This window comes from Puma concolor, chromosome C1, assembly GCF_028749965.1.
Source record: "Puma concolor isolate L17-30 chromosome C1, mPumCon1.1.hap2, whole genome shotgun sequence".
Classification (NCBI taxonomy): domain Eukaryota; kingdom Metazoa; phylum Chordata; class Mammalia; order Carnivora; family Felidae; genus Puma; species Puma concolor.
Genome location: NC_141674.1, coordinates 216,398,187 through 216,418,336, shown reverse-complemented (window position 1 = coordinate 216,418,336; position 20,150 = coordinate 216,398,187). Strand labels below are relative to the sequence as shown.

The 20,150-nt window shown below is 48.2% G+C and overlaps 1 protein-coding gene across 1 annotated transcript in view; it reads right to left on the bottom strand.

The window, feature by feature from the left end:
• Positions 1–20,150, bottom strand: part of INPP5D (inositol polyphosphate-5-phosphatase D) — a 125,489-nt gene that overhangs the window by 44,397 nt on the left and 60,942 nt on the right. Inside the window, exons 5-9 of the mRNA XM_086719963.1 lie at positions 19,273–19,413; positions 9,269–9,356; positions 5,122–5,202; positions 4,883–4,954; positions 3,813–3,936 (exon numbers count right to left, since the gene is read on the bottom strand). Coding sequence (XP_086576089.1) covers positions 3,813–3,936; positions 4,883–4,954; positions 5,122–5,202; positions 9,269–9,356; positions 19,273–19,413 — 506 coding nt within the window. The remainder of the gene's footprint in view (positions 1–3,812; positions 3,937–4,882; positions 4,955–5,121; positions 5,203–9,268; positions 9,357–19,272; positions 19,414–20,150) is intronic.

Genomic DNA, 20,150 nt, shown 5'->3' with positions numbered 1-20,150 from the left:
GAAGCTCTTTGTGGTTCTCTTCTTTGCCCCTCTACATCCACCCATGAGCAGGTGTGAGCAGTTCTACCTTCAAAACATTCCCAACGTCCATCTTTCAACATGTCAAGCCACCACCATGGCAACTGTCTGGCGACTGTCAAGGCCTCCTAATTGGTCTGTCTCCCTGTCTCCCACAATCTACTTTTAGCACAGCAGCCAGAGTTCATCTTCAGTGGGATCACACTACTCCCTTGCTTCCAATCTCCTAACAGTGGCTCACTGCCCTTAGAACATACCCCGGCTCACCAAGCCCAGGATAGGGGCCCAATCTCCGCACCGCGTGTGCTCTAGCCACTCCAGCCTTCGCACACGCCAAGCTTGCTCCCATCTTGGAAACTCAGCTCAAGGGCCGCTGTCCATGGTGTCTGCATGGCCAGCATCTTCTTGACACTCAGGCGGCAGCTCAAATGGCACCCCTCCATCATTGTCCTATCATCCTGCTTACATTCCCAGCCTAGAGCTTATCACTCCCTGACGCCTTACTGGTTTATATATTTGTGTACTTGGTTATTTTCTCCTCGACCCTTACTTGCACGGAACCTCCCTAAGAACGAGGACCCCACCCCACCCCCACCCCGGCTTATTCACCTTTGCATCCCCAGCACCTGACACATAATACACCTAGTAACTGCTCAGTGAGTGAATACATTATGGTTTCCTCATACAGCAAACTGGCTTTTCTTACGCACAGAAGAGCTCAATGCCAAAGCTACCCATGAACATGGTGACTGGAGCAGAGCAAGGAAGCTCCAACACCTGCAGCCGAAGATTTCCTTCAAATGATCAGCACTTTACAGAACCATGATTGGAAACTGTGCCAGGACCGGCTGAAGACACGCCTTATCCCACCAGCGCTCACAATGACCCTACAGGAATTCGTTTCATGGCCATGGACATGGAGTGTGAGTGGTAAAGCCACTATTCAAGGTCAAACCACTACCAAGCTGTGGAGCAAGGATGCAGACACAGTATGTGAATCCAGTCTACCCAGAGCTCCTCGCTGCTGAAGCACCCCGCCTCCGGTGCCAGTTATAGACAAGTCCCTAAACACGCGCGGCCCCATGGACTGTGTTACCGCAATGGTCTTGAACTCATTTGTTCATTCACTCACTCAGGGATTCACTCAGTATGTATTTATCAATCACTTACTCTGTGGAAGTGTGGCTGTAAACTCTGGGGATTTAGCAGTAAACAAAAAAGCCCCACTTCCTGGCCTCTGTGGAGACCACATGTTTCTGGTGGGCGGGCGTGGGGGGTGGGAATTTATGAGCAACATTGCAAGCGCCTCAGTCAATTGGCAATCCCTGACTATGCACCTGCTGGGTACCTGGTCCTGTGCAGGATTTCAGAGGGTGTAAGATAGGGACTTGGCCCACTTAGGGGAGGGAACTTGTGAACAAGTAATTGTGTCCTGATGTGACAGATGCCATAACAGAGGGTGAGCTGGGCTCCACGGACTGAGAGGACAGGGACCAGGTAGGTGCGGCCCGCAGGCAGTCTGGGCCAGCAGGCTCTGGGCATCCATGCTTCTCCTTCAAAGGCTCATTAACCTCCACTGTAACAGTGCATTCTCGACACGAGCTGGGTTTTCCCAGGGCCGCTCTTCTCTAGCTTGGCTCTTTCACCCATCCCTGATCTGACGGCAACTCTCACACCGCCCATAATCCCACAAAGGGGTATATTCACCCCTCTAGGAGGTCAACCCATCCATCAGTGCTCTCCGTTCCACAGAACGTCTCCAACTTTTACTCTGGCATTCAGGGCCCTGTCCACATCTGGGACCCCATGCCCCACGGCTCCTCCCCTTGGGGCCACAAGTAACATGAGATTTCCCTAACACCCTGCTCCGACATATGCCACTCAGTCCTAGTGCCCTCTCCCACCTTATGCTTGGTGAACTCCTATTAATCCTTCAAAGCCCTAGACAGAGCCATCTGTAGTATGAAGCCTCCCTATATATCCCACAACAGAGCTAATCAATTGTCCTTCCAGGCTAACCTTGCATCTGACACACATTCTAATACGTGCTCACAAGTCAACTTTCCTTCTAAACTGCTACATCTTTGAGGGAGGACTACACTCGGGACTGGTCCATGGAAGATACTCCAAGGAAAAACGTCCACTGAATTAAACTGACAAGGGTGAACGGTGCTTCCCAGAACCCTCGAGGCCAGAAATTCGAGATCTTTACTTCAAACCCTCCTACGCCCCATGTCTCTGGCCCTGCCTCAACACTGTGACCCCCACTGTGCATGAGCATGACAGCCCGTGTCTGTGTCTGTGTCACGACACCCCCGTGTCTAGGGACTTTCTTTTCCTGGTCTTTCCTCACTGCTGTATCCTGCCCTCTCCATTTCTGCCTTACCTTGGAAGGATGATTAGAACAGCCACGGTGTTTTCATGAGCACCTACTACTTACTAAAGTTGACCTCTTTAAGGCTTGTGGCAGCCCCACAGGATGTGTATCCTTATGACAAGAGCACACGGAGAGAGGCACTAGACCGAGGTCACGAGTGGCCAAGCTGGGATTCCAGGCTGGGCTTCTACCGTCTCCCCTGTGCCATCTACACTCTTCCCCTCCCCGCACCCCACTTCCTGCATGGGGCTGGTCCCCAGACTCCCACCCCACCTGCTGCCCTGAGAGCATCCCTTGGACCTTGGTGCCACAGCCCAGATAGGAGCAAGAGGTTGCAGGCCGGAGTAGGCCCACGTGGGGTTGACCTCTCTCCCCTGGCCTCTGCCTGGGCACTTTGCCATGGGGCCGGTGCTGCTGCTGGGCACAAAGGAGGTGCTCTCAAATGCCTCAGCTCATCTACTCCGCATGACAAACCTAGGAGAAATCCATTATTGTTATTACTATTACTATTATTCCCATTTCACAGATGAGGAAAATGAGGCACAGAGGCCATAAGTAACCAGGCCAACATGACATCACTAGCAAGTGGCAGGGCCTTGATCTACCCGCACTCCTCTCTGTCCCCTTGTGCCCAGCACAGTGTGGCACCAAGCCAGCACTGAATATAGAATCTCCCTTCCTGCCAGTCTGCAGGCCCAGCTATAGGGGACTCTGGGGGATGTTGCCGTAGGGCTTGGCTGTCGAGCCAAATATCTGCCATCTGAAGAGACAGCTCAGGTGAGTGTTCTTGATGGGGTAAGGCTGCTCTTGATGGGTAAGTCTAGAGATCCATGTGAAACATGCCATGAGATGCTGCCTCTGCCATCTCTGTTGATGCTTACTCAGGCCCAGAGCAGTTGGGCGATGCGTCCAGGGTCACACAGCTGCTGAGTGGCAGAGCTGGGATATGAATTTAGGCAGTTTAGTTCCAGAACCCACATGCTTGAGCACATGCTAAACTGGGTCTCAGTCTACGCTACGCTTAAAGATGCTGACTGGTCCGGCAACCCTTCCACGTGCAGGGCTCTGTACGGGGACCGTGCCGTGGCCTTTTGCAACAGCCTGGTTCCTAATGGGGAAGTGCACATTCACAAAGAAGTGCCCCCCGGCCCCCGCCCGGCGCCGAGCATGTAAGTTCACTTCCCCAGGCTTCGGTGGAAGGCAGTGGAACAGACGGAGGGCCTCGTGAAGGAGGCACATGTGAGGTGGGCCTCGGAGCTGGGCGGGGGACCCACAGGCAGGGTGAGGGGTGGTGAGCATCCTGGCACAGGGGTGGGCGTGCCTGGTGGGACTTCCTCTCTGGCGGTCCGCTACTGACCGGCCAGGCGTAACGGCACCTGCAGAAGGGGAGCGTCACGGGTGTGGGAGGGGGTCTTACTCTTATTGTGGCCGTAGAACTTGTCCTCAGAACCGTCCTTGGACTTCTTAATTATCAGTTTCCCAGACTCCACGTCGACTTTGAGCTGCAGCTTCTGAGGAATCCCCAGGGATTCTGACTTTACCTGCAAGGAGAGGGGAGACGTGGGTCACCCTCTCTCTCTCCAGACTCTCCTGGAGCCTGTGAGCCCTTCGTCCGTGGGGCTGCACAGCCCTTGGCCGCTCCAGCCCTGGTGTCCCGTCGGTGCCATTGGGCTCCTACCTCCCAGCGTCCCTCGCCCCACAGCCCCAGTCCATGTTTCTGCGGGCAGCCCCCGAGAACCTGGTGAGCGTCGTGTGCACATCAGCTGCTCTGCCAACAGGTTTGGCAGAGGGAACAGGTGAACTACCGGAAACTGATTCATTTCACTGCTTAATTTGACAACACTCATTAATCTGATGTGTCATCTATTCCCAGAAAGGATGTTCATAACAGATTTAAGCTCCCGGGCCTTGTTACAACCAACAATTTAACATTTACTGATAACAATTAGGAAAAAGACAATTGCCTAGGCATGCTCAGAAGCTGGAGATGGAAATACAGAATTATCATCAGGGCCAGAAAGGGCCTTTGGGGCCCATCTCGTCCTGTGTTTTGGAATGTGGGACCAGGGCTGGGCTGGCGGCACCAGAATACGTGTGGATCGTTAAGAAAAACAAATTTCTGTATCTGAGCTCGGAGGTTCTACGTAAGTCACGCTCGGGGAAATCATGGAAATTGTATGTTTTCCTGCTCTTCTCTTGAGGCACTACTTTGCTGCTAGTTTTGGGGGCCCCTTTTTGATGTCACTTACTGCCACGAGTTGGAAGATACAGTTTAAAAGCATCTTGGGCTGAGGAGCTCTCCCCTGGGGAGCCTTCCCCGAAGGGGGTTCGCACACCTGTCTGGGTACCAGCTCCACACGTGGCCCTGCCAACCAGCACTCTCAGCGTCGGGCTCCTTGCCTTCATACCGCTGAGCCAAAAGGCTGTCCTTCCACAGGGACCAGAACGGCCCCCGGCTTCCTGGAATACAAGGGCACAGCCACTCACCTCAAAGGTGACCGGAGGGATGAGGGAACGTCGATGGGGAGACTCGGTGCCTTCATGCAGCAAGGCCTTGACCTGTGGGCATGAATGCACAAGGCTCTTCAGGTTGGGGGGCACAGGGAAAGCAGCGTCTTTGGGGACAGAGTGAAAGGGAGCACGAGCATGCACACTGGGGCATTCTCTAAGCGAAGAGAGGACCAAAGAGAAGCCCAGAGAAGCCGCATCCCGGGATGTCCTAATACCTTGTCTTCAATGGAGGACAGGAGGCTCGTCAGTTGGCTGAGCTTGGCCACCATGTTGACTGGATTGGCCTCACCAGGCGCCTGAAGAAAAGAGCAAGCAGGGACACCAGTCACAGAGTGTCACCATCCAGAGGCACTCCGCTGGGCCCTTTCCACGCTCTCTCTCATTTTGCTCTCCCCGCCGACAACCCCCGAAGTGCTATCACCCCCCTTCGCAGACAAGAACATCAGCTATGCAGCATCATCTCAACATTATCGTAGCCAAAGAATAAACCTTCATCTGCTTCTCCAATTTCCTGTCACCTCAGCCACTCAAGTTACTCAAAAAACATTCTGGGACTGGCCTTGATTGTTACCTTTGTTCCCCCTACATCTACAGCATTGGTGTTCCTCCTCTACTTCCAAAATATAGCCATCTCACTGCTTAAAACCCACCACTGGGAGAAAATTATTTGAACTCCTTACCCTGCCCTCTGAGGCTCTGTATGGTGACCCTTCACCCCGAGCCGCTCTCCTCCTCACCTGTGACCTGCGCGTGTCCTTGAGCTACACTCCCCGAGGAATTCCCAGAGATGTGGGGGGGTCACCTGGGAGGACCACCTCCTCACTCAGGTCTCAGATCCACAAAGGGGTGTTCGTGGACCACACTAGCTAAAGATGACCATCTCTCTCAAATCACTCTGCTTTGTTCCCTATCAATCACCTAGGTCATTCATCTGTTCCTTGTGTTTTCCCTGCTAGAACGGGAGCTCTCTGAGAACTGGGGCCATGAGCATGGCATGCAGGACTAGCACCTGGCCATAGAGGATGCTCCATGAAGTTGGTCAACACGTACAGGAGGCCCAGAGAGCCGAAGTTCCTTGTCTGAAGTCACACAGCCAGTGAATGGCAGAGCGGGACTTGAATCCATGACCGTCTTGAGACCAAATCCACGGTCTCGAGCGTTTATTCCCAGAACCGACATTTACAAAGCATCTACTCTGAGCCAGATGTGCAGTCACACATGTGGAATTTATGATACCATCCCTGCCTTCCAGAAGCTGGAGGAGAAAATCAGACATGTGTATGGAGTGGAACGAGGGTTATCGCCAACCAGGTGAAATCCCTTTACCTCACCCCTCGCTTAGGAAGTCAGCCGCCCTACACTTTTGTTTGACATCCAATTCCACCCCCCCCCCACTTTAGTGTACTACCTGTCCCATCACCTCGGCTACCACCCCCACCATGGCCATCACAACTGCCCCCAACCACCCTCATCACCCCCCCCCCCCAACCCTCAGGACTTTGTCAACACCTCAAACACATCCTATTTGTCAACATTTCTCTTTTGGCTTTGCCCTGCTCCTTAACAAAGCTCAAGGTCAAGCCTCAGGTGGGGGGGGGGGGTGGAGGGGCCTCAGGTGGGGGTGGTGCAGACCAGCTGATCAGCAGAGGGACAATTCAGGATCCCTTTGTTCCGGGTTGTTTTTCTCATAAAAAAATTTAAAAGATAACAGATTTGACCTCCTTCTCTCCTTGGACACTTGGAATGACCCGCTGGCTTCCCGGGGCAGTCACCTTGTGGATTTAGGCTGCTGTCTTCTTCCCCTCTCCTGTCTCTTATGAGGCAGGCTTGGCAGAAACTTACCGAGTGTAAACAAAGCTATTGACAAACTGGGGGTTGGTTCTCAGGACCGAAGGGATTAGCATGATGCCTGCACTTGTGGGTCCCAGCCCACAGAACATACGGGAGAATCTGAGGAGTTCTGCTGTTGCCAAGCACATTTTAAAACGCATCCATTCATCTAATCCTAGCATGAATCGATTCTTCTAACCCTTGTTTTGCGGACGGGAAATTGAGTCACAGTTGGTGAGTCAACTTGTCCGAGGTCACACAGCCAGTATAGACCTGAGACTTTCAAGTAGATCTAGCCCGGTGTTTCTCAGCTGGTGGTGATCTTGCCCCCCAAGGGACATTTGAAATGTCTGGAGACATGTTGGGTTGTCACAACTGGGGGATGCTAATGGCATCTGGTCAGTAGAAACAAGAAGGCGTTAACATCCTACAATACACAGGACAGTCCCCCACAACCAAGAATCATCTGGCCCCAAATGTCACGAACGTCAAGGCTGAGGACATAATTCACAGCTTAGCCTAGAAGTGAGCGAATTGGTCTGAGTGACACCTGCGGGTTCCCATAACTGGCCCAGTTATTTTACTTTGCTTTTTAGTTGCCCTTTTAAAGGGAGGATGTGGGTTCCAGGGTTAACGACTCTCCCTTCTCACCCCGGGCAAAGCTAGGTCTCTCCGAACCCTGAAGTCCGCAGTCATTTTGGTAACGTTGCACCTCCCATCAGTTCTCAACTAAATTCCACACAGGGGTCCAGGTGTCCCCAGCAGGTCCCGCCTACCCCAGGAGAAGGGCCTAGTGTCATGTGATCTCGCACAAACATTTCACTTACTCCTTCAAAAACCCTGCGGTATCAGACACGCTAGACCCATTGCACAGATAAGGAAACGAAGGGCCACCAGGGGCCCGTCAGATGTTGAGCTCATCTGTTTCTGAGTGTTCTTTCCTCTACTGCTGGCAGCCTTGGAACTTCCTCCTCCATTTGTGAACTTCTGAAGGCAAGAACCACCTCTCTGCATTTCTTAGTGGGTCAGGGTCTCATATGGGAGAGTGGGAAGGAGAACCCCCTCTCTCCAACCTCATCTGAGGTTTCTCTCCATCCTGTCCCAGCTCTGTCCTGCAGCACCCCAGCTTGACTGTTGTCACCTTAACTTCCTGGGGGCCTCTACCTCTTTTGGTCCATTTCAAAAATGTGGGCATGGTCTTCGGTTCGAACTACGTAAATGTGAGGGTCTGGCAGGGCCCCTGTTTTGCCTGGATTTGCTTTTACTTTCCCAGAAATTAACGTATCATCCTTCACTTCGAGGAAAGCAAAATCACCTTTTTAAATTTCTGGTGAATTCTTAAGCTGTATAAATAGCACATATACATTTTCTCAGTAAAAAAAACCTCTTAGCAAACACTCTTAGCAAACAGTATGGTCAAACCCAAAGTCCCCCTTGGCCTATCCCATTCTCCCTCGGTCCATCCCCCCTGGGGGTGACTAGAATAGCCCTTTGGGTATAAATCCTTCTGGTCTGATTTCCACATATAGATGTACCTCGGAGTTTATAGATTCTTTTGCCATTTGCTTTTTTTCCCCTAAGACAGCTGCCTACATATAGAACCGGGTGCTTTAAGGATGTGTGCAATTAACATGGTCGTTGCAGATAAACAATGTTTCAGAAACCCCGTTTCTACTCCCAACTGCACAGCAATGAACCGCAGAGTCCCTGACCCCAAAAGCCCGGCCAAGCCCTGACTTCACCAATCAACTTTTTGCTCATCTGATAGGCAAGGTTATGAATGTCATTTGCCAGTTACTAATGAGGTAAGGCTAAACAAGTTTTTGTATATATATTGGTCACTCCCACCCCTCTTTAGTAAGAAAGCCTTTTTTTATAACCTCTCCCCATTTTAAAAATAGGGTTGTTTTTACTTAATTATTTGTAAGAAGTTTTTCTTTCTTTCTTTCTTTCTTTCTTTTTTTTTTTTTTTTTAACATATTAATCCTTTGTCCCTTATATTTGTTGCAAGTACTTTTTCTGGAGATGCTGCTTTTGCTTTTTAACTCTGCTGGTAACACCTTTCAATATGTAGATCTTTGCTCCCTAGATGACTTGGCCTTGGCTCCTGCGAGTCTGTGAGCCTGTGTGTGGATGGGGGCAGGGAGCATCTTCACCTTAAGGGGCAAGAGGCAGGATCAAGCATTTAGGCACCTCGTGTTTTTCTTTCTAATAGTTTCCGATGAACAATGATGAGAAAAGGCCGTGCGTACTCCCTTATTCAACACTAACAGGCAGTTCTGCTGAGTATATAATTTGAAATCTTTACTCAAGTCAAAATCAGGCATCAGGGAAATGCCTTACTGGTGGTACAGGGTCCTGAATCTCCCACCCCCACCGGCCACCCCATGCTCTGGTCCCCCAGCCAACTCAGGGCGGGAGTGGATGGGGGGCTCCCTTCTGAGCCCTGGGGACTCGGGCTACCTTACCCCCCACACCCCTCACCTCCACCCCAGTTTATCAATCTCTTCTTTCCAACCCCAGAGCCTTTACCTGAGGCCGTGGACGGAGGCCAGGGGAGAGCTGCTGGTCAAACAGCCTCTGCAGAGACTCCAGGGAGGGGAGGGTCCGGGTGATTTCGCTGGGAGCAGGAGACAAGGTGAAGGTCAAGGATTAGTGAGGACCCAGGGAAGGCATGGCAGGATCCAGCCAGAGGCATGGCCACACCCAGTCTGGCAAAAGACAAGCCCGGGCAAAGATCCAGGCCTGCCAGTGCTGGCCCCCCTCCCCCCACCAAGACCCCCACTCTTCCCATCCTGTCGCCCACCCTGGGCCAAACCGGAGTCGCAACGCGTAGATCCGGAGATCTGATTTACCTCTGGTTAGCCATACTCACAGGCTGTGGATAATTCAAATCTAGGATCGCGAAACTACTATGAAATCACTTAGTAATCCCTGGTTCCCAACCTCGAGTGTTTAGAAGAATTGCAAACACACCCGGGTGTTAAAAATGCAAATTTCTGGGCCCCAACCCGATTTGGTCCAGAATCTGCATTTTAAATGCGTGCCCCAGGGGCTTCCTGTGCTAGCAGTCGTCTGCGCCTTCTAGTTCAAATCCCCTCCCCGCCCCCGAGACGGACGCCTGGAGAGATTTTTTTCATTGTCTAATTCCTTGACAACTCCTACCCATTCTTTGCTCCTGTCTTTTTCTATTGTTTTCACATTGTTTTAAGCACAGTGGCAGACAATTCTGAGTTCTAGGTCTCCCTTATTTCACCCCAAACTTCATGTCTTTACATGTTTAACGTTCTAACGGTGTGGAAATATTCTATCGAGTAAACGTGCCAAAATGAATTGCTAGATACTTGGGTTATTTTGAGATGTTGGCGATTACAAATAAAGGCTGCTCTGAACAGCTTTGTTCCCATACCCTTTTATTTTCAATTAAATTTGATGATAAGCAGAGATTGTGTCTCTTGAGCAGTATTGCTAAGCCTTTGAGTGATGGTACCCATCACGGGCCAGGGGCACTGTCTGAGCCTGCCCATTTGATGTGCTGTCCTCATTCTAGGATTTTCTTCCCCTCGTTTAGTGGATATAACACTGCATTTCAATATTGATGCATTGATTGCATACCTTTAATTTATTGTCACTAAATATATTTCTACATAGTTGGTTTCTACTGTATTTCTTTTTGTATAAATTGTTTGTGTCTTTTGTCAGTTTTCTGTTGGGAATTTTGCCAGGATTTTTGGATGTTGGTATAAACGTTACATACCACTTTGCTTTTTATTTAATCTGGACGTTGCACTTTTTTCCCCCATTCTGTTATTTTCATCCTGGGCAGGTTGGATTTCATTGCCAAGTGCTTTATAATTTTTTGTTGTTCTATTTTTCATCTTTTCCTTGGTAATTCTTTGCTTCCCTTAGTTAAAAATTTATCATCAGTATTTACTAGTAAGCAATTATTAGCTCATTTTAATTTGGTTTCTTACTTGCTTTTTTTTAAGTTACATTACATATGGGTTTTTCTTGTAGATATTATATTTTTTAATCCCTTACCTCATCTAGATTTTTTTTTTCAACGTTTATTTATTTTTGGGACAGAGAGAGACAGAGCATGAACAGGGGAGGGGCACAGAGAGAGGGAGACACAGAATCGGAAACAGGCTCCAGGCTCTGAGCTGTCAGCCCAGAGCCCGACGCGGGGCTCGAACTCACGGACCGCGAGATCGTGACCTGAGCCGAAGTCGGACGCTCAACCGACTGACCCACCCAGGTGCCCCTAGATTTTTTTTTTTTTTTTGAATATGGGGTGGAACTAGGTTCATCTTTCTCCATATTACTATTCAGTTTCACTCAACAACACTTGCTCTGTTTTACATACTTCTTTTGGGCTCATCGAGCATATAAGCTCTTCTAGAATATGGTAGGATTTGTTTCCAGGCTCCATATCATTCATTTAACTACAAATCCAGAGCTCCGCATGTATACCAGGCAATGCCAGGATGGCAGATTTACAACGTCTCACAGTTTCGGGGATGGTGTTTTAACCTGCTGGTTTTGAAGGCATCACAAGTGGGTCTACTCCAGGGACCAGGAAGGGTGTGGAGGGAACTGACTGGCAAAGCAGAGAGAGGGGAAGGCTGGGCAGGCAGGTTCTGGGTTTCCCCAACCCCTCCGCCAGAGTTCATTCATCTGTTCATGCAGCAGTCTTCCCTTTATTTATCTTTAATATTTATGTATTTGTTTTGAGAGAGAGCGCACGTGAGCAGGGGAGGGGCAGAGAGAGAGGGAGAGAATCTCAAGTGGAGCCTGACATGGGCTGGATCCCACCTCCCACCACCATGAGATCACGACCTGAGCAGAAATCAAGAGGAAGAGGCTTAACCCACTGAGCCACCCAGGTGCCCCAGCAGTATTCCCTTTAAACTATCATTTTCATACAAGAATTCTGGGTTAAAATAAAAAAATTTCCAAGGCACTAATTCTGAACATGTTTTAACGTCAAACAGATGTCCCTCATTGTTCTCCTTTTTAAAAATGTTTTCCTAAAAACACAAATACACATACACAAGCTGAATCCTTAGGGTTTTCTAAGAATGATGCTGGTTTTCCTTCTATTTTTAAACTGTAAAATCTTGACAAATCTGACTGGCTCCCAGATGTGTCTAGAAATGTTGGTGGTCCCTTCTTTTTCTCATCTTACTTTGGCCAAAATTTCCCATACAACACAAAACCAGGTGATAAAGGGCACCTTTTTCTTCTGTTAAAAAAATTTTTTTTTTAGTATTTATTTATTTTGGGGAAAGCACAAGCAGGGGAGGGGCAGAGAGAGGGGGACAGAGGATCCAAAGCAGGCTCTGCACTGACAGGCTGATTGATGCGGGGCTTGAACTCAAACTGTGAGATCATGACCTGAGCCAAAGTCAGCAAAGTTGGACGCTTAACTGACTGAGCCACCCAGGTGCCCCTCTTTTGTTAGAATGTTTAATAGAATGATTTTACTGTTTCCCTGTCGAGTGTAATTGGTTTTACATTGACACCTATTGCATTACTAAGGAAGTAGCCCTCTATTCCATTTGTAAAATGCTTTAAAATTAGAAATGACTTTTTTTTTTTTAACAGAGAGAGTGAGTGGGGAGAGGGGCAGAGGGGGAGAGAGAGTGAGAGAGAGAGAAGGAGAGAATCTCAAGCAGGCCCAAGCTCAGAGAAGAGGCAGAGTTGGGGCTCGATCCCACAACCCTGGGGTTGTGACCTGAGTCAAAATCAAGAGCTGGATGCTCAGCCGAGTTGAGCCACCCAGGCACCCCAGAAATGACTTTTTAAAAATCACACATCTGTTAGGATACCTATGCAAATGATTCTTTCATCTTTAATCTACTAAATGATGGTGTTTTATGTTGACTTTTCTTTGAAGTGAGCTCTTTATCTAAGCCTCCATTTTTCATATTACTAAATTATATATACTAAAACATTACTGAAATATTAAACATTTATATTAATAAATGGATACCGTTTTATTTCAGGCTGCTATCTTGACTATTGTATTTTTCTTGAAGACTGAATGAGGTGTTTTTTGCCATTCAGGAATAATTTATAGATTATGGTCCTCATTTGCTTCTTGAAATTTCAAAGGAGGGCACTCATGGTAATTTTTATGTTTCATATTGTATGTAAAATATTTGTTCCATTTAACTATAATATGAAGATCTGTAGCCATGTCAATGTGCATCATGTTCTTTTTTAATTAAAAAATTTTTTTCTTTTTTTTTCTTTTAATTTTTTTTTCAACGTTTTTATTTATTTTTGGGACAGAGAGAGACAGAGCATGAACGGGGGAGGGGCAGAGAGAGAGGGAGACACAGAATCGGAAACAGGCTCCAGGCTCCGAGCCATCAGCCCAGAGCCTGACGCGGGGCTTGAACTCACGGACCGCGAGATCGTGACCTGGCTGAAGCCGGACGCTTAACCGACTGCGCCACCCAGGCGCCCCTTTTTTTCTTTTTTAATGTTTATTTATTTTTGACAGAGAGAGACAGACAGTGTGGGCAGGGGAGGGGCAGAGAGAGGGGGAGACACAGAATCTGAAGCAGGCTCTGAGCTGTCACCGCAGATCCTGATGAGGGGCTCTAACTCAGGAACCTGCCAGATCATGACCTGAGCCGAAGTCGGACTCAACTGACTGAGCCACCCAGGCGTCCCATCCCCGTGCACTGTATTCTTGATTTGCAAATCTTTAATGCAGATTACTAAGTCTCTTATGCTTCCAAATTTTTTTTTAATTTGTTTAATGTTTATTTACTTTTGAGAGAGAGAGCGTGCACGTGAGCGAGTGGGGGAGGGGCAGAGAAAGAGGGAGACACACAATCCGAAGCCGGATCCAGGCTCTGAGCTGTCAGCACAAAGGTGGGGCTCAAACCCAACCCAAGACCTGGGAGATCACGAGCTGAAATCGGATGCTCAACCGACTGATCCACCCAGGCGTCCATCTAATATTTAAAATGGTAACTGACTGTTTTCCTAATTTATTTCTGCTTTTATTTTGACCATACCCCCTCTAACAGTTGTTGTTATTGTTTATTTGCTAGACAGAGACCTCTTAAAAGACTCTGTGTGGGTCACTGCTGTGTCTCCATCCCTGGAACAGTGCATGACACATACTCAGCACGCATTCAATCTCCGTTCATGAGCACTGAGTAAACACATGTTTCTGGTACTTTGCTGGATGTGGGAAATAGCAAGGCTATTAGGACTTGACCCACGATAACCTTCAAGAGACTCACAGTCTGGATTCAGTTTGTGTGTTTGACTCATCCTACCCCCTTTTTCCTAACAGAGCATCTAAAGCTATGGCTTTTCCTCCAAGTAGTGCTTTGGCTGTGCCATACAGAGTTCTCCTACGCGGTGGTCTGATTACTCAGTGCCCCCACACTACCCATAAAGGGTACCCCGTGTGTCGGTTCTTTCCTTAATTTAGCTGTGATTTAAGAGGCTATCTGAAAGTGTGCAGATGGTTGGGTGGTTGTGGCTAGTCTTCTTATTTATTTCTATTTTTGTCATGTTGTGTTCTGGGAGTATAGAATGAACACTTTTGCTTTGGGTGTATTCATATCCAGCTGCTCAGTAAGCTGCTGGGCTCTTATTTTTAGGACCACCAGCACTCTAAGATTTCTGGAAAAAAAATTCTCAGATCCTTTTTAAAGGAAACACATGTGATTAGAACATTTTTACAAGTTTTTAAAATCTGCAAAGACTCCCTGTGCTCTTTTTATTTTTAAGCTTATTTATCTATTTTGCGGGGGAGGGGCAGAGAGAAAGAAAGAGAGAGAGAGAATCCCAAGAAGGCTCCGCACTGTCAGTGCAGAGCCCGACGCGGGGCTCAAACCCACAAACTGTGAGACCGTGACCTGAGCCGAAATTAAGAGTCGGGCGTGCCACTGACTGAGCCACCCAGGCACCCTGACTCCCTGTGCTCTTGAATGACATCTATGTTCCGTTCATTCCAGGTCAGTAATCGTCTCCTTGAAGATACTGCTTCAGAATTTATATTGTATTATCAGGCAGTGGGAATGATATTACATATTGTCATTTTTTAAAGTAAGGGTGCTGTTTATAATTATTTACTTTCTGAATTCATCTTCCCTTCTAGTTTGGAAACTTTGTAAGAAGAGATTTAGGGACGCCTGGGTGGCTCAGCCGGTTAAGTGTGGGACTTCAGCTCAGGTCATGATCTCATGGTTCGGTTCGTGGGTTCGATCCCCACGTCAGGCTCTGTGCTGACACCTCAGAGCCTGGAGCCTGCTTCGGATTCTGTGTCTCCCTCTCTCTCTCTCTGCCCCTTCTTGGCTCACGCTCTGTCTCTGTCTCTGTCTCTCTCTCTCAAAAATAAATAAACATTAACAAAAAGAGAGAGAGGGGGCACCTGGGTGGCTTAGTCGGTTAAGCATCTGACTTCAGCTCAGGTCATGATCTCACAGTCCATGAGTTCAAGCCCCACGTCAGGCTCTGTGCTGACAGCTCAGAGCCTGGAGCCTGCTTCGGATTCTGTGTCTTCCTCCCTCTCTGCCCCTCCCCTGCTCATGGTCTGTCTCTCTCAAAAAATAAATAAATGTTAAAAAAAAAAAAAAAAAAGGAGAGAGAGATTTAGATGGTGCTATTTGGTTGTTCTGCTAATTGGATCTTTATGAGGCTTCTCAATACCTGGATTTAGGTCCTTTATAAGCCTGGGAATACTTTTTTCTTTTATATACTCAGCCATTGATTATGCATTGTTTTTTCCTGCTTCTTCGAGAGCCCATCCTACCAGCTCTAAGTTGAATCTCTATGAATGCCCTCTTTCCAAAGACTATCACAATTTTTTATCACACATTCTTTCTATAAGCTTAGTTAGCTCTCCTGTGTTTTCTATATATACTTCCCTGACATTCTGCTGTTTTGTGATTTAATTTTCAGATTTGATAGGAAAACTATGGGTTTATTTTTATGGCCTCCAATGAAGCAGTTGTAATGCGGGTGACGTATTTTTGTTTCGGGTTTATTTGTCTATTAAAATCTTAACCCTGCTCTCATTAATAGATAAAATACCCTCTCCCACACTTGGACATTTTACTTTAAAATTCCACTTGGAGTTCTTCTCATTTCTCCATTTTAAGCATTACCAAATATTTCCAGACTCTGGTGACGTTGTTCTCTATTCTTTTTTTCTCTGGAAAAGTTTCTGTCTGCTTCTAGGGAATCTAACTTTGGGTCACAAATCGCCCTCGAGCCCTTGTGCCGCTGACGTTCAGACGCGCACACTCAGCATGACGTTTTGCAGGGGAGGCTCTGGCCCTGTTTCTCGCTCCTCAGTTCTCTGTCACCTTCCCACTTCGGGATGTTCCTGTCGAGCCAGGCCGTCTGAGTGGATGGACCCAGTCATCTTCGGTGCTACCCTCACTCAGCCCCTCTTCTGGCTCCTCCTTCCTGTACCCCACATCTAAATGTCCAACCTGGGTCCCCTTCTCCTCCATGCACCTTCCCCCTGTGGTGACCTCACCCCACCTGTCTCTTTAAGGCTTTAAGTGCCAACTGCACGCTAATGAGTCCCAAATGTAGATCCTGCCCTGAGGTCTCCCGGGTTCCAAGCTTCTGGCATAACTCCAAGGTTGGTGGTTCAGCTGGTGGGATGCCTAATAGTGCTTCAAGCCCACTGCAGCTTGAGAAAGGTGCCCCCCCCACCCCAGCTCCACACCCTCCTCCTCACTTTTAGTAACTGGCATCCCCATCCACTCAGCTGCTCACACCAAAATGGTCGCCCTCCGTTCCTCTCCCCCGATCCTGCATCCAAACAGGCAGCAAATGTATACCAGCCCCAGCATCCACACATGCCCCAGGTCACACTACTGTCAGTGCCTGCACACCCCCACGTCCAGGGTCATCATACTGAACTAACATCTATCAGCCATTTCCACGTGCCAGGCATTGTCCCAAACCCCGGGACTCAGCAGGAAGCAACCCAGACACATCCCCGCCTTCCCTTCTCATGAGCTGCCCTCGCATCACAGTCCCTGAGTTTGGAACTGCTCTCCTGCTTTGTGCCAGCCTCCTGAGATCCATTCTCCGCAGCTGGAACTCAGATCATGGCACAATCCTGTAAAACCTCGAGAGTCTTGTGAGGTGTACCTGCTGTGGCTCCTGCCTAACGCCGCCAGATAAGACGCAGGAGATCCAGTTGAATTTGAATTTCAGATAAATAATGGATAATCTACTCGTATAAGTATATCCCAGCACTGCATGGCATATACTTACACTAAAAACGTATTTGTGATGTATCTAAAATTCAGACTGAACTCAAATTCATCCTGTCTGGCCCACCCCATACCCGCCTGTCCCCAGCCTCTGCCACTAACACTTTCCTTCCCTCATTGTGCTCCAGCCACACAGACTTTCTGTTCCTCGCAGGCTGGCCTCATTCCTGCCTCGGGACCTTTCTTCATGACATCCCTCCACGAAATTGCTGGGTGGCTATAACTGCCCCTTGTCACCAAGGTCCCAGCTCTATCACCACCTCAGAGAGGCCTCCTTAACCCCCAAAGGACACTGACACCCTCCCACCCAATGTCTCTGTCACTTTTACCTGTTTTATTTTGTCACAATGCTTATTAAAATTATCTTTGTTTACAGAATTAGTCTACTATGGTGCTCCTGAGACGTCAGCTCCAACAAGGTCTCAAAGAACAGAAGGCTTGTTCATTGTGTTTTTACTGGATCCTAGTACCCAGAAGTTCAGAGGGGGGCCCTCCACACACATTGGTTAAGTAAATGACTGACTGACAGAATGAATGAACTGAAGACCTGGTCCAGACAAAGCAGTTTGAAACCCACACGTTCAGAGGTGTGGAAGGGGAAACATAAGTTTGCTTCTATGTAAGATTTTCTAAAATTCCATCCCCCAGTTAACCAAGTCTTCCAATGCTTTTGCCTCTGAGGGTGAAGACAGACAGGTGTGCAGTGAGATACATCACAGTGTCTCTAATTCTAGCCGGAAGTTAAGTGTTCAGTGAAGAGAGACGGGGAAAGCAGGAAGCCCAAGGAAGCTTTCCCACCAGCACAGAGAGGCAGGCCCACCGGGGAAGTTGCTGTGTCCAGAAAGGGAGGCGACCCAGATCCAGGAAAGTGCAGGTGGCAGTGAGGTGGGAAAGGTGTAGAAGTGACTGGGGTGGGGGGGCGGGGGGAGCCAGCGGAGAGACTTGGAGATGTACTTCCTCCCACACAAGGAAGCAGCAAAGAACAGGATCTCCACTGGAACAGAAATAAAAGCTTGTTCCCAGTCGTCATGAATCTGTGTCTCTTACAAAGAAAAAGTGCCGTGTGTGTGTGTGTGTGTGTGTGTGTGTGTGTGTGTGTGTGTGTTTCCTAGTGAGACCTGATTTATAACAACAGTATCAAGTGGAAAAATCTCTCTCCAAGCAAATCTATAAAAATGGTTCTAGGTCCACTTGGCTGAAACTACATGAGTTGAAAGCCAATTCACTGAAACAAAACCCGACTGGCCAATGTGATGAGTGTGCTCCATTTGTCAAAGAAAATTATTTGTTAAATTTACCGAATGTACTGACTGTGCTTTTAAGAGCCTTTCAGAGGAAAGTTCAATTTGATTACTGATGATGAAAGATTCTTTTTGGCATATTAGCTAAGCTAAGATGGATATGGCAGCAGAGAAATTGACCAGAGAGTTCTGGAGCTGCTGTAAGTTTATAATAAAATACACAGGAAATGGTATAGGCCGAAAAAGCCTCACCCACATGAAATGCCATTTTCCCCACCAAAATGTTGACCCTTCATTTAAAATGGGATTGTTTTGGCTCCTTATGATTTCTTGTGAATGGTATTTTCTGGGTTTTTTTTTCCCCAAGTATTTAAAATAGCCCTCTGTCAATTCTTCAGATAGCACAGCAGCCTTAATTTTGTACTTCTAACAATTAAAATGTACTGAAGCTTGAAGTTAATTTTAACATTAAGTTAAACCATAACATTTTCAAAATCTAAAAGAAATCAGAATTTTTCCCAATTGGTCATTCAATGAATTCAATATTGGAGAATGAAAGCTTTGGAGACCTGGCTCCCTTAAAAAAAGACAAACTGGCGACCCTGGGCCGTCCCCACCCATGCAGAAGATTGGCTGACTTTAATTTCTTTCCTCTCAGAGCCCTTTTGTGCTTGTCCGAGGTGCTGGCTGCAGCAAGGAGGGACAGTGCAAAAGTCTTACTGCTGGATCCTGAGCAAGTGTGAAAGGGCTCCCACTCACCCCTTCCCACAGCAACTGGCCTCAAATTAACTTCAGTAAAAAAAAAAAAAAAAAAGGCCACAGTTTAAATACCATGAAAACAAAACCTTGAAACAACCACAAAGGTTTCTAACCTCTGCCAACTCTGCCCTATTATTCCGAGTACAGCTGAGGTATTTGGACAGCCAGGCGGAGAGCCCGGCTCACTCTAATGAGCTGAATCTCTTCCCCGGGAACTGTCCCCACTGTCCCCGCCCCTGGGGGATGGCCACACCCACGGAGCCATTACCCATAGAGCTCCTTGCAGAGGAACATGGTCAGTTTCTTCAAATGAGGGAGGCTGTTGGAGCCTGTCTTCACAAAGTCAGAATCCAGGGCGAGCTGAGTGGTTAAATAATCTTGAATGGCTTTAAGATGCTCTTCGGGAAGCCTGAAAATAATAGAAAGAGAAACATACTGCTTCTGTTCCTTTAGCTGCAAAGCCCAACCGTAAAGGAAGAAATCATTCTCTGCATCTCGGCCGAGATGCCGTCCTTCAGAACACGTGTACGCTCCTGGATGGCTCCCCTGGTCTCAGGGAAAGGGTCGAGAAGCAGGTCTGGGCAAGTTTAAGGGTCGGCAAGGGAGGATGCCTCTTCATCCTGCCATAAAGGCTTTTTCCCAAGCCCATACTTGGAAGGAAGTGATACTGGTTGGAAATAAACATTTCCATAAACATGTTTATCCTTTAAAAAGGAGACAAAACAACTGGAAAATGTACAGCTGACTTGTTTCCCTACCTCCTTTGCCTTTAAAGACAGCACCTGGGGGCTGAGTGATGCTTAGTGTAGAGCTGGCAAATGGTTCTAGCTCACCTCCCAACTCCAAATTCACAGTCGAAGGCCACCTGGAGCTCTGTGTTTAGGATGTTCTGAGCTGTGCTGGGCTCCAAGGGGAAGTCTCGGTGATGAGTGATGGGCTGGGAATAGGGTGCCCGGCTCAGTGCCCTGCCCTCGCCCTCCCGGGTCTGGCTCCAGGCCCCTCAATCTCTGGGCGACGCACATGCTGGCAGGACTCGCTCACCGTGCATGACGGCCCAGCAGAGGCAGGGCCCAGGCTGTGTGGCACCAGGTCCATCACGTGAATCTAATGGTCCCTCTGTATCCTCTCTCCCAGCACATTCCCCCT